The sequence below is a fragment of the Mustela lutreola genome, chromosome X (genome assembly GCF_030435805.1).
Source record: "Mustela lutreola isolate mMusLut2 chromosome X, mMusLut2.pri, whole genome shotgun sequence".
Taxonomy (NCBI): Eukaryota; Metazoa; Chordata; class Mammalia; order Carnivora; family Mustelidae; genus Mustela; species Mustela lutreola.
This window is the reverse complement of record NC_081308.1, coordinates 17195978-17209983: the sequence shown is the minus strand read 5'-3', so window position 1 is coordinate 17209983 and position 14006 is coordinate 17195978. Positions and strand designations below refer to the sequence as shown.

General features: G+C 33.8%; 1 protein-coding gene across 5 annotated transcripts in view; it reads right to left on the bottom strand.

Annotated features, from left to right (window-relative positions):
* The window catches only part of CNKSR2 (connector enhancer of kinase suppressor of Ras 2), a 288218-nt gene that overhangs the window by 126666 nt on the left and 147546 nt on the right, over nucleotides 1-14006 (bottom strand). For all 5 annotated transcript variants that reach the window (XM_059157335.1, XM_059157332.1, XM_059157333.1 and 2 more), the window contains exons 7-8: nucleotides 13906-13965; nucleotides 10871-10939 (exon numbers count right to left, since the gene is read on the bottom strand). In XM_059157335.1, the coding sequence (XP_059013318.1) occupies nucleotides 10871-10939; nucleotides 13906-13965 (129 nt within the window). The remainder of the gene's footprint in view (nucleotides 1-10870; nucleotides 10940-13905; nucleotides 13966-14006) is intronic.

The window sequence follows — 14006 nt, the reverse complement described above, 5'->3', positions numbered from 1 at the left end:
AAACTTTAGCATGTGTTAGAATCACCTGGAAAGCTTGTTAAAACAGAATGCTGTGTTTTAACACTCAGTTTTTGATCCAGTAGGTCTGAGGTGGCATCTGCATTTTAAAACACATTCTCAAGTGGTGCTCAGGCTACTGGTCTGGGAACCACATTTTGAGAACTGCTGTATTATACGATGAACCTCTTGAAGGCAGTGACTCGCCCATGTCCAGAATATTTTAAGTGCTTAATGTTTTTAAGATTAACTATAATAACTTACAGTCAGTTTATTTATCATATACCTTCCATGTAGTATGCATGTAATGGTGCATACATCAGCCTGAACTTCGTTAAAGAGCATACTGAGCAGCGGGAAACATTTACAATAAAGAGAAGAACCTCAATATAGGGTGAATGGAGGTGCAAGGGGAGCCCCCCAAAGGGGCATCCAACCCGTCCTTTCAGATGGAGGAGAGGCTTTCTATTGGCATAAGCTCAATTTCTTAGGAGGTCAACAGGTGAAGGGGATGTGGAGTTTGAGGGAAAGAAGAAAAGCGTAAGAAAAAGTACCACTGTTTTGGGCAGCTTCCAGTTCTCTATGGGTGGAAGAGGTGGTAGATTGAAATACACACTCTCCTCAACACTGCTTTCTTCCTTAGCCATGTCTCTGCAAAAGCACCCTTCCTTCAGATTGTAACTGTCCCCCCACCTACAATATCTTATGTATCCATAATGGCTCACTGTGAGCGTAATATCTATCATAAAGCTTCTCAACATCTAGAACTCTATTTTCCTCATGTGAATCTCATAGCACACTGTATCTCTCTAGTGGCATTTTTTCACATACAGCCTCTTATTAAAGTTATGTATTTTCCCTCCCCCTCCCCCAGCTACCCTCCTAAAACTGGATTTCCAGGTGTTTTTTTTTTGTTTTTGTTTTTTTTTTTTGAGAATAAAACCAGAGTCCTATCCGTCTGGATATACTTGCAATCAATAAGGTGCTTTACAAATGGTAGATATTTGATATCTGATAAAAACTTGACTAGTGACATCATATGGTGAAATGAGAATGAAAGTGTTTCAGAGACAATAAAGTGCCTTGAAACTCCAACAGGAATTTAGTATGCAAAACCAAGATGTATTAAATTTTCCTCTAAATGTATATACTTGAAGATATTAAAGCTATAATAGACATTCTTTACCCGAAATTATCAAATAAACTTTCTTATAAGTGAACATTTGAAAAAAGTAGTATTTGCATCTTGGATACTCCAGATCTAAAGTCACAGTGATGTCATTATGAAAAGGAATGTTAACAGTGGATAAAGTTCTTATTTGTCATAGAAAGACTCTGCTTTGTCATACACATTATATAAGCATTTTTAATTTTTTTTATACCAGAAAACTGTTTTAAAGTGATTGTAAGTAGTCCAATTTTCTCCTCAACATTTTTTAGAATATTTCATTCATATTAAGTTCATGGGTTGGAATGAGTATTTTAAAAATCACCATATGCATCTTATACAAATTACGTATTAGTTATAGATAATATGTTTTTCACATATGCTGACTACTAATATTATTTTCATGATTGTCCAAGGTAGCACAAGCCAGTGTCTCTTAAACAATGGCAAGCCGTATTACTTACTAAATTTAGATATAATCGCCAACTTGCACACTGAAATGTATTTTACATACAACACAAACCAGATTAAATTTCCCAAGAAAGTCTTTAAGGTAACCCAAATGTTAAAAACCAGAGGTTCTGCTTTCTTGTATGTAGGCCTTGTAATTCCTGGGGTGACAACCAACATAAGTGGCAGGTCCCTGGACAATGAGTTGCCCAGATTAGGTGTACAAGAGGCTTTGGGGTTGGTGCTAAAGAGATGAGTGGCTTCTTTTCCTCTTGGTACAAAGAGGGAAGAAGTAGTCTCTGATCCCTTTAGGTCATACCCTAGCCTATCTGATTCCCAAACATTTGGTGAAGTATTTGATCAGCGTACAAAAAGAAGCTCTACACTATGGTCCCAAGAAGCCAAAGTTAAATAAGCATAAAGGTAAGAACTGAAGCCTATCAACCCAGAACTTCTTTACCTTTAGCACAGTTGTATTTGGAGTTATAAGAAAGCATCTCTATACCTAGACAGGAAGATAGAACATTTCTTAAACTATTTTTAAAGCTATTATCCTTCACAAGACAAAGTAACAGATTCATTAACATTTATACATGCTCCTGTGTATATACACTTTTACTCACAAGTTGTAATGTATAAATTATACCTCTTCACAAAGGATATTTCAGAGACTTGAGGTGTGCCTATATGAATGTCTGATGACATGAGCCATGATATACCCAAATGTCCTTCTACTCTTTTAAAAGCACTTTAGAGACTTAATTTAATACAGAACCCACCATGCTGTGACTAGTGACACTCTGTCTTTACCAAATCTTCTGTTGCTGAGATATTTATTATAATGTTCTATTTCTTCACATTATTAAGAAGATATTGATATGCTTAATAAAATCAACATTTTATATCTTTGACTTCCCCTTTCTTTAGCAAAACAACCTATGTGGAAGAAATGTCATAGTTATAAACATTTCGGAAGTAATGAATTTTGATATATAGTATCTTACAAAGACCCTAGAACTATAAAACTTGAGTACCAATCTAGAAACTTCACCTTCACCTAAATTCATCTTTTCCCACAAAATATTAATGAGAAGTTCTTACAATATTAAATTATAGTATGATTGGAGAATATCCTAATTCTGATCTTCCATTCATTTACTGAGTAGAAACAGAGATTTGCCCATGGTTCAAATATAAGTGAATATAAGCCAGAAGGTATGCATTTGGCTAAGTAACTATACACACAAAAAGATTTTAAATTCTAGCCATGAAGTAATTTAAATAGGTAATTCACAGTATGCAGAAATGCCTTAAGGTGTAACTATTTTATATAAAACCTTAGTGTTGATATTTTCATAAACATTAGTTTAGTAAAGGTAATCCTGGGAGAAGAGAAAAGGAACAATCATTTGAAAAGAAGGAATATGGGAATTAAAAGTTTTATTTTCATTAGGGGAAAACCCCCACAATCTTACATCTTTATTCCTTGAACCCTTCATCTCACATCCTCCTTAACTTTAAAAGGCACTTACCCAGTGAAATAAGAGGACATCAAGGCATTTGTTTTCTAAGGCATTTGTTTTTTATATGGCTTAATTTTACTCTGAAATTTGGACCATGTTGAGTTGCTCATAATTTGGCTTACATGTATGTTTTTGTACTTAATATTTTCATGTGAATTTCAGAGAGTCATATATACAGTGTTTGTACTATATTTAAAGAGAAAGCACATTTATAACTGCTATAGAATGAAGAAGTAGTCCAAGGCAGAAAGTCAACTTGGGACTACAATAAACTAGTACTTTTACCTATTGCACACCACCTTCCTGAAGTTTTTTCCTCCATAACCAACAAGTTCCCTAAAGCTACATCCGAATTTTTTGATTGGCTCATGCGGAAGCTTGTAGGAAGAAGAAAACAGTCATCATTTTTTTTTCCTTTATGTTTTACGACTCACCCACATAGTTTTCACCGAATTGACACATTTACTTATCCTGTTACTTGCTTCATCTCCTGTTACCTATCACATACCCTAACTGCAGCCTTTCTATCACTGGTGTCTCTGCTTCTGTGGCTGGCTGATTCAAGAACTGTGGGTACAATTTAGCATTTTGAGCATACAGTTCTCTTTCCCTTCTTCCATTTCCATATGGTATTTGGTAATGCTGTGGTCTCTGAAGGCCAAAGGTTTATTTTGGAGGCTTAATGGTTTACCTTTGTACATGCTATAGCAAACTGAATCAAAGCCAATGCTATTTTTATTTCATTCCAAAACATATAATTGAATGAATTTGGAAGCCTTACCCAGGGAAAGGTGGAAGAAGAAGACAATCACATTACAGTGAAAGGCATTTGGGGAGTATCTTTGATCATACTACCGAGCCTCATCTCCCAAAAATCAAGAATATATTTTAAAAGAACCATAACACAGGTTTTTAGCTAAAAGTTTTAAAGATATTTACACGAGTTAAATTTTAAAACAATTTTGAGTTTACACATTAGGAAATTATTACATTTCAGCCATTCCTTCCTATATTTCATTTCTGTTCTTGCAAAGATACTGCAAATACACATCTTAAAATAGAGTCTTAGTCAACAAAACTAAAGGATGAAACAAAGCACTGTTATCTAAAAATCTATAGCTCCTACTTAAAAGAATTCTGAGAAAGAATAAAGAAAATTTCTATATGAGTGAAAAGCCATGTTTAATTTTAATTTGGGAATCCAAATGAAAAAATTAGTTAAAAGTAACCCAAACCCTGTTATTCAAAAAGTGACATGCTTAAAAATGTGCTTTTGCTGTGAATAATGTTTATGATATCAGTTACTGTCAGACATTTAACAAAGACATGTTTACTTGAAAATATAAGCAAATACTACAATAGATGTCTATATATATGAAAACAAAACCAAAGCATGTATATATATGCATATATATAGCTAAATAAACATCATTGGAAATCTTTATCAATAAAAAATTTAAGAACTTCCATAATGGCTCAAAATACTTTCACTGTAACAGTTATCTTTAGAAATCATTTTATCAGAAATCCAACAACTCAGACAAAAAAGGTAATTCAGTGTCAGCTCCAAGTGGGCCCATACTGAACTCTCTCAGCCATTTGTTCTAGTTCAAAAAAATTCTCTATTACCCAGTATTAGGGTAGTATGATGAGAGAAATGTAAAAGTAATTAGTGGTTACATTACCTAAAATTTCAGCCACCAGGCTGATTAGAATATTAATTTTGTGGATGAAGCCTATATTTGAATCCTAGGGCTAAATAACCTAAAAAGAATTTGAGATTATTATCATTATCTCTTGAATTTCCTGTGTTATGGTGCTCTAATGTGTTTCCCTTTCATGCAATAATTTTTATATTTTTCAGACAGTTAAATATTATCCACTAATTGCCCACCCCTATTACGGACAGAAAGTAAATTAGGCAATTGTGACTGGCTGATTTTTGCCTTTTCCATACGGGAAGGAAAAGGGCCGCACCTATGGATACTGATTTGCAAGTTGAGTTGCACTCTTAATAAGCCAAAGCAGGTAAGAACATCAGCCAATAGGTACATTAGAAACATACAAAATAATCATTTATATATTAAAAAAAACCTTAAAATTCCATGTAAAATTACTGGATTATATTAACTGTCTGTTGATACCAAAGGATGTATACATATTACTAATAAAAATAAATTGGGAGTAACCATTTTGAAAGGCAATTACATTTTTCCTGGTGAAGCTAGTAAGAAGTATAGAATTAAGAAAGAAATAAGTCAGGATGTAGAAATCTGCAGAAAAAATAAATTGGTTAATAGCAAGTTACCATCATTAACGCATCATAAAATTTATCTCCTTCATATAAAGACTTAATATAATATTTCAGTTGGTAACAGAAAACTCACAAAATACTGTATTGATAATAAGGTAATGAGTTGATTTTTCAAGGCAAAATATAATATATAGTTTATATCAATATGTGGCACTTCGAAACCAGTTTCCACACATTCTCATCAAATCTACAATGTTTAATGCAAAATAAAAGAAAAAACTTGTGATAATCTCATAAACTACCTACTATGTAAGGCAGAACCTGAAATAAAATACTACTGTGAATAACTGAAAACTATCATGCATTGTTTCCTTTAATTTTTGATAAATGACTCTTCATGGTTTTTTTCCCTTTCAAAAGAGAACAATTAACTTTGTTTTAGAATACCAATTTCTCAGAACCCTAATAGAGTTATATTATGGTATTTTCATAGTCACTCGTTAAGCAATAGGTTAAATGCCATGTTAATGTATTCAGCCTCTGTACTCTAGCAACACCTTGGGTTTACAGGAATAAGACGTGAGGTACATCAGAAATACTGCCACTTGAGGTGTCAGTTTTCAATATATTGGGCATAAGGAATTATAAGATAAATATTTCCTCATTTGAGAAGGAAGCACAGAAAGAAATAGGCAAAAATAAAAAAGAGTGAGCAAGGTGAAGAATGGAGGAGAAACAGTCAAGTGAGAAGTGATGAGGATGGTAAGGGAAAGAAGAAGGAAATGGAGTTAAGAAATAAAACCTTAAAAAATAAAGACAACAATTTAGTAAACTTAAAAACAGAGAGAGAACGAAAGAACATCTGGTGTTAGTCAATATCATGGTATTGATTCCATTCAATAAGCCATCCAACTTCCTGCTGAAGTTCAGGGACTGGGCGGTAGGGTGAGCGGGCGGGGAGGGGAGAGCTGGACTTTAAAGGGTCACCACATTCTGTATCCATTCTGATGATGCTGGTTTCCCTTGTAAACGATAATCTCCTGTTCTGGGGTTAAAGGAGCAAGAGGGTGAAGACAAAGTCAAAAAGGAGAGACTAGATGTGAGAGTAAGAGAGAATAAGGGAGATACTTTTGAGAATTATATAAATGAAGCTAGAATGAACTTTCCAGATGACTCAATAGTCCTTTAATATGTTCCCCTTCCAGCCCCCACTGCCACAACCTGTAAGTCTTTTTGAGCAATATTTACCATTTGGTGTATAATAAAGAACACTAGCTTACAGTACTCATCTTCCATTTCTCACTAATCAATGTCCAACATCCCAACTATTTGCACTAATCTATCTTTTTGACTATCCCAACCTAGTTATTTTCCACTCCAGTAGCCTCTGTAGCCACATGTATTAAACCATTTTGTGCCAGAATCTAGTCACCAGGTTCCAGAAGACCTTTCAAAATAATAGTGAATAAGTTTTAATATTTACACAAAATGAAAGGAAATTTTCCAAATGCTGGATTCAACCACCATATACCCCACTCCTTTTAACTGATATTCCTAAGAAGAAAATATCTGTTTTTAGTATGGATAGAATCTTTAAAACACTTACACACCAAAAACAGTATTAACATAAAATTTAACAGATTCATTAGGAATATGCCCCGATAGATTTAATAACTATAAATAATGTCATCAGCTAAAAAAACGTGTTAAAAGTGCATCGTGAGGGCAGAGTTGCTGGTTCAAACTAGGCCGAGGTATCTCCCAGAGAGAGGGATGTAGTGGCAGATGAAGTGGAAAAAATCTTGGGAGATTCCAGCAGCTTTGAGGAGTTGGATCTTCACTGGCGGGGAAGACATGCAATAGGACTCAGTCTGCTTTGCTTGGATGTTCATGATTTTTTCTTCTTCCTACCTGGCAGCCATAGTTTCTCAGCCACAGAAGTAGGTTGATTTGAAAAGCTTAAAAGCCATTTATAATAAAGAATATAGCAGTATGAAAAAGGACATAAGACTTCCAGTTTCACTTCAAATAAGAAAATATACGTTTTAAAAAGAGAGCAAACTAGAAAATACATACATCTAATTGGACATCTTGAAGATATACCATACTAACAATTTTTTAAAAATAGTATTTGAATTCATCTGTGAGTTATTCAACTTTCTTAGACCTTAGGGAAAAATTTCAAGATGCTTTTCTATGTATTTTAAAATAAGAAAAGTTATCAGATTTTATATTGAATATTACTACCTTTAGCAGTAATGACTTTTAGCATTACAAAAAAATACTAACAGGGCTAACAACATTCAAAATGTAAGACTGAACAATACTCTTCATTATTGAATCTAGTTGGTATAGAACAATATTGGCAATTATCCCACTATTCTGATCAATTAATTATTGGATTAAAAAATAATGTTAAATAAGTGTTTCAAATGTATTAGTCTACCCCTTAATGTAGTTATTATATCATAACTAACCCTTAATGTCTCTGGTAATTAATGAAGGGACAGAAGGGGCACCTGTAGACTACACATAATTTATACTTGTTTCAACTCATTTATCTACCTACCAAACCTTTTATAGTAACAAAACCAAGATAATTCCCATTTCATCACCTCTGTATATTGTCTAGTAAGAAGTTAAAAGCACTGTACAGACCACGAAGGAGGCAACAGAAAAAAAGAGAGAGCAGACTAGGCTACATTTAATAAAATGAGCCATTCTTACACAAATAGGTCTCTCATTTGAACACAAAGAAGATAATCTGGTAATTGATCATATTATTAAGGAAAGTTACTTTTAAGGAATCGAACACATTCTCTTGTCAGAGGATGTCTCTATTATCATCCAAAATGAATGTTTAGGTTCTAGTAGCAGTCTGTGGAGATGCCAGATTCCAACTGGCCCAAGAGTTGTTGCAGGTAAAAGGGGGGAAGGTGGGTTGGAAGGTTAATTTTTATTGAGCTCTTAATGTGTGCCTGGCATCGTAATAGGTGTTTTACATATAGACCTGAAGGAAAGGAGTGAGGAAGTAGCTATAAAGTTAAATTTCTAAGCCATTTCTTATTTTATTCCAACTGATTCACTGCCCTAGTTATGTAAATTCTCACTCCCTTTCCTCTTCTCTTACCTTTGCCAGCCAATCTTTCACTGAACCTGAGTTTCACTTACATGATCATTAGACTTCTTCCCCTTTTGCTTGATAATTTTGTAATTTGAGTTTGGGGAGAGAATATACTAAAACCGAAGGCCTTAGAGTCAGAGAGATTTTTTTTTTTTTTTAAGATTTTATTTATTTATCAGAGGGCGGGGGGGGAGAGCAAGCACAGACAGACAGAATGGCAGGCAGAGGCAGAGGGAGAAGCAGGCTCCCTGCCAAGCAAGGAGCCCAATGTGGGACTCGATCCCAGGACGCCGGGATCATGACCTGAGCCGAAGGCAGCTGCTTAACCAACTGAGCCACCCAGGCGTCCCAGAGTCAAAGAGCTTTGAGTTGCAGGTGAGTTAATCATTTTGAGTCTCAATTTCCACATACACTTTTTGTATAATTATTTTAAGTAGTAAATGAGATAAAATATGTAAAGTATGTAATACGATGCTTGGCACACTGTAAGAACTCAGTAAACATTGGCTATGGTTATTATTATTATAAAAAGGTAAACTGATACTTAAATAGTTACTATGATTCAATTAAAGCCAAAAGTCAATTTCAGAGCAAACATTGGAAGCAAGTTTCCCCAACTATCATTCTGTGTTGCTTTCAATATTTTGGAATATTACTGTGATGCAAAGATGTATTTACACATTCTCACAGTATTTAAGTGTCACCAGTCTATACAGATTTTATTAGTTCCCATGTAGTCCTTTGAAAACTTTCATATTCATTTGATCAACATCAGAATCTTTGTCCCACAAACAGTATCCTTTAAACAATTTTATTTTTCATTAGAGACTAATTCCACCCACTTAGAATTGACCAACTGGAAACTGGTCCAGCTATTGAACAGATGTCATATTTGTTCAGGTCACATTGCAAAAACGATGTAGCACAAACACTGCAAGAGGGAGAAGCTGCCCATCTAGAAGCAGCTCCTTTAACCCACTGCCCAAATCCTCATCCTAGGGGACAAGAGACTTTAGTTAGGACAACCACTTTGTATGGTTTCTAGTAATGACAACTTTCTCATTATGAGAACTGTCATAGTGTGAAAAGGCTTTGCTGATGACCAGAATTCTGTATTAATTATTATTAAACACCTATACATTTAATTTTTAAAGTCATTAATTTTTATTCACTTAAGTTAATGAACTCATTGAAGAAACAGTGTAACTTTAATTAACAGTGTTCAGCAGCCCCTCCCTAATATCATAAAGTTCTCAGTTTACTCAGAGCCAAAAATGAAATGACTTCTGCCTTCACATCAGAATCAGTGAGAAAGACTGGAGTTTTTCACACCAGTCTCCTTACCCCCAAAATATAGACTTTCCTTTTAATAGTTTCTTCTATGACTAGAACAGGCAAAAACAAATTTAGTTAAAAGGCACAATAAGAAATAATTATTCACTCCAAAGGATGGTGAGCTGTAAGTAGAATATTTACCAGAAAAAAACACATTTTTTTCAAATGAAGTTTATTATATTAATAATCAGATTATTTTAACTTCATTTGTTTTAGAGAGTATAGTTTATTTTGGCAGATACAGAAGAAGAAAGTAAATCAACTGAGACAGAAAATGGCCCAAAGTGAAAATCATATGATATTCATTCTCTGAAACTAACAAAAAGAAAAATAGCTCTTGAAAGTCTACCATAGACAGAAAAAAGCCACTGTTTCAAGATCTTAGGCTAGCAAGGGATTTGTGAGGTTCACAGAGCAAGAAAATTTTATGAACTTATTTAGTTACATGCAACAGTTCTAAACAAAAACTGTAGTCCTCTTTTGGGAACGGAAGAGCCAATTTGGCTATTAATTCTTAAATTTGTTTAAAAAAAATAAACATTTCAAATAAACCAATCTACCAGACACTTCGGTGAACAAATCAATGTTAAAGTAGATGAATGAATTTATGCCCTTACAAAAGATATCTACTAGGTAATTCTGTAGTTTGTAAAGTAAAACTTAAAAGTTTTATCCAGAAAAGGCTGAATTTGTGTGCATCATCACTTTAATTTTTAGCCCATAATTATTATCTCAGTTCATGGGGCATATAACATTATCTCATACCTGTCTATATAGAAATGTGTATATATAACCTCAGCCAACACCAGTATTTCTAAGACTTGTATTAACACTACGGTTTTTTAAAAACTATGTCTCATCTTGTCAAATAATTAAGAATATTCATTCAGCTATCTGAAAAAAGGCTATTCAATCTTTTTGTACAAAAACAGGCATTTCATCTCGTTGATATCCTTTTAAAGCTTTAGCAAATCTTTATATTATTTCCTCCCACTGACTCATAAAGTAATTATACATACCACAGTCTGATGATTAACTTGAATCACTTCATCTCCAGCATGGATTTTCTTGCACCGATCTGCAGGTGACTAAATTTAAATAATAGAATGATAAAGAACATAAATTTTATCACTCATTTCCTTTCCCTGAAAATACTACAATAAGTTCACCTCTTTAAATTAGATCAAGAAATTAATTAATCTTTAAAAGCCTAAACAAAATTACTATTAATGTTTAATATATTATTTGCACTCTATAGATAACTAATAATAGAAAGTAGGATTTACTTTAAAAGTGATTTCCGGTTTATTTTTTATTCATTCTCAATTTCTAATTATTTCAAAACAAGGAAGTCTTGAAACAATATTAACCTCAATTCAACAAAATTTGAAATTCACAAAAGAATGATGTCATAGGTCAGAATTCAAGATAAGATAATAGCCCAGAGAATTCCAGTTACTCAAGTAATAACAAAAATATACCCTCTTAAGAGGGTAGTTCATCTAGGATATGAACTCAACCCTCAAAATGGTACTATAACAGGAAAAAAAATGTATTTTTTTCACAGCACCTTTAGGAGGTAGGCATATTATCAAATCATACAAGTACCATGCAACAATTGTGAAAAGTGTGTAAATCATTACTATAATAGGGCTATATCTATACTCAGTCCCTGTGCTATCTGGTCCACAACTGATCTTTTTAAAGGAGAGTATAGAAGAAAAATATCAAGCCAATGGTTCTAACCATGGTGTAAGAGAAAATGATAGTTGGTATATAAAATTGAAAGAAACTGAAACAACCTCTTTCACAGATAAGTAAAAAAGAGAATAAGTCATATAAATCATAGACTTTCAGTGTCAGATGGGACCCTAGATATCATGTTGTCCAAACTTCTTATTTTACCTAAAAGAAAACAACGATACTAGGACAGAGCAAAGCAAAATAGCTTAACCACTTTAGTCAGCAGCTTTACTAAGACTCAACACAGATCTACTCATGATATATGATTGAGGGTACCAATAATAGTAAAATGTTTTCAAGAAAAAAGAATTAAATGATAAGCCATTAATATAAGGTTCATATCTGAACTACTCATAGAATTAATCTTTCTTTGGCCACTAACCATTTATCAAATATTTCTGAGTAATTAATATGAGCAGTACATAGTACTCAACTTTTTTATAGACCCCAGACAATACAGAGATGCATTCCTATCAACTCTTCAAGATATAGTTCAAAATCATTTCCGTGATTACTTCTCTGGTTTCATTTGCAGCATTTATGATTCTTTCCTTTGTCTGACTACACAAATTTCAGTACCTGTTTACACACATAATCCCCTAGTTGCATTCCTTAGGAAAAGCAAGCTAGTTTAGTTTAAAAATTCTTTGGAGTACCTGGGTGGCTGGCTCAGTCATTAAGCATCTGCCTTTGGCTCAAATCAAAGGGTCCTGGGATTGACCCCCGCATCCACCTCCCTGCTCAGCAGGAAACCTGCTTCTCCCTCTCCCACTCCCCATGCTGGTGTTCCCTCTTTCACTGTCTCTCTCTCTATGTCAAATAAAAAAAATAAACAAATCTTTAAAAAAATAAAAATGCTTTCAAAACCTAGCCTCATGCCTGGAACATAGCAGACATGAAACAAAAGTTTGTTATAAGAACAAATGAATAAATGAATGATCGGAGAAATGTACAAATAAACAAAAATGATCAATCAATGATAGGAGTATTGTTCACAGTACCTTACTGCATTTAAAAATTTTAACTGATTGACAATATGCATATAACGGATATTTCTGACCTCATATTTTATACCAAATGTGAAGCTAGTACAGTAATCCAACTGTAAGTACATTATGTGTTTCACTATTCTCAAGAAACCAAGAGAAGTGAGTGGGCAAAAAGGCAATAAATGATGAAAGTAGTAAGTGAACTAGATGAAAAGAATGTTGATTTAAAAAAAAAAGAAAATTCTAGTAAAATATTGAGATCTATAACAACTTGAGATTAACTCCGCCCTAGTCTTCTTTGAAGGGACATAGTATAAACATGTAATTTGTCAGAATTTCTAAAAGAAAAATAAATTCAAACTCAGCACTTGCTTAAGAGTAAGATGGAAGTCTGGGACAACCAAATGAAGGAATAATGATGTATTATACTATTCAAATCTATTTTAGTGATCATGTTCAGGCTCAACACAATCATTTCACATTTCTGTAGCTCTTTATTGCATAGGCTTTCACATTTATTAGCTTATTTTCACATCAACTTAGTGAGGTATGTCATACAGATAATATTTCCAATTTATAGTTGAGGAAAGGAAAGCAATGACAGGGTGAGCGACTTGCCAAAAATTACACTGCCATTAAGGTGCAGAACCAATTGTAGGACCTAGGCCTAGGGACTCTTGACCCACCGCTTGTCTTGGTTCTCAAATTTGAGCATATTTTAGAATCACCTGTTAAAATCTCTTGGGGCCCCTGGGTAGCTCAGGTGGTTGGGCGTCTGCCTTTGGCTCAGATAGTGATCCGGGGGTCCTGATACCAAGTCCAGCATTAGGTGCCCTACTCAGTGAGAGCCTGCTTCTCCCTCTGCCCTCCCCATGCCTTTCATGCTCTCTCTTAAGCACACGATTTCTCTCTCAAATAAATAAATAAAATCTTTAAAAACAAACAACAAAATCTCTTAAGAAACAGGCTGATGTTTCTTTCTTATGTAAGTTTCTTAATATAGCTAAACTATTTGACAGATGGAAGTGGATTCTTTTAGATGTCAAAGCAACTTGTCATAAGCCAGAAAATACTTAACAAAGACAAATCTCTGGCTGTGAACAGAAAACATCTGATTTAGTCCAAGTAAATAGGTACTCTAAACTAAATAAAATGATTGAAATTCTCCCCAAACCAGCAGTTACTAACTCAATGTGTTCTTTTAGTTTTTTTCTCCTAATCTGTTCATGTCTTCAGAAGTCAGCCTCAATTATGTGAGATAGATAACTTATTTAACAATAAAAAGAAAACAACGCTATAATCTGAAATGTTATAATACTTACATTTTCTGTAGTTCCAGTAATTACATGGAGGCCATCATATGTTGATTTAATATACATACCCTAGAAAACGAGAGCATCAGAAAAAAATAGAATTGGAATGT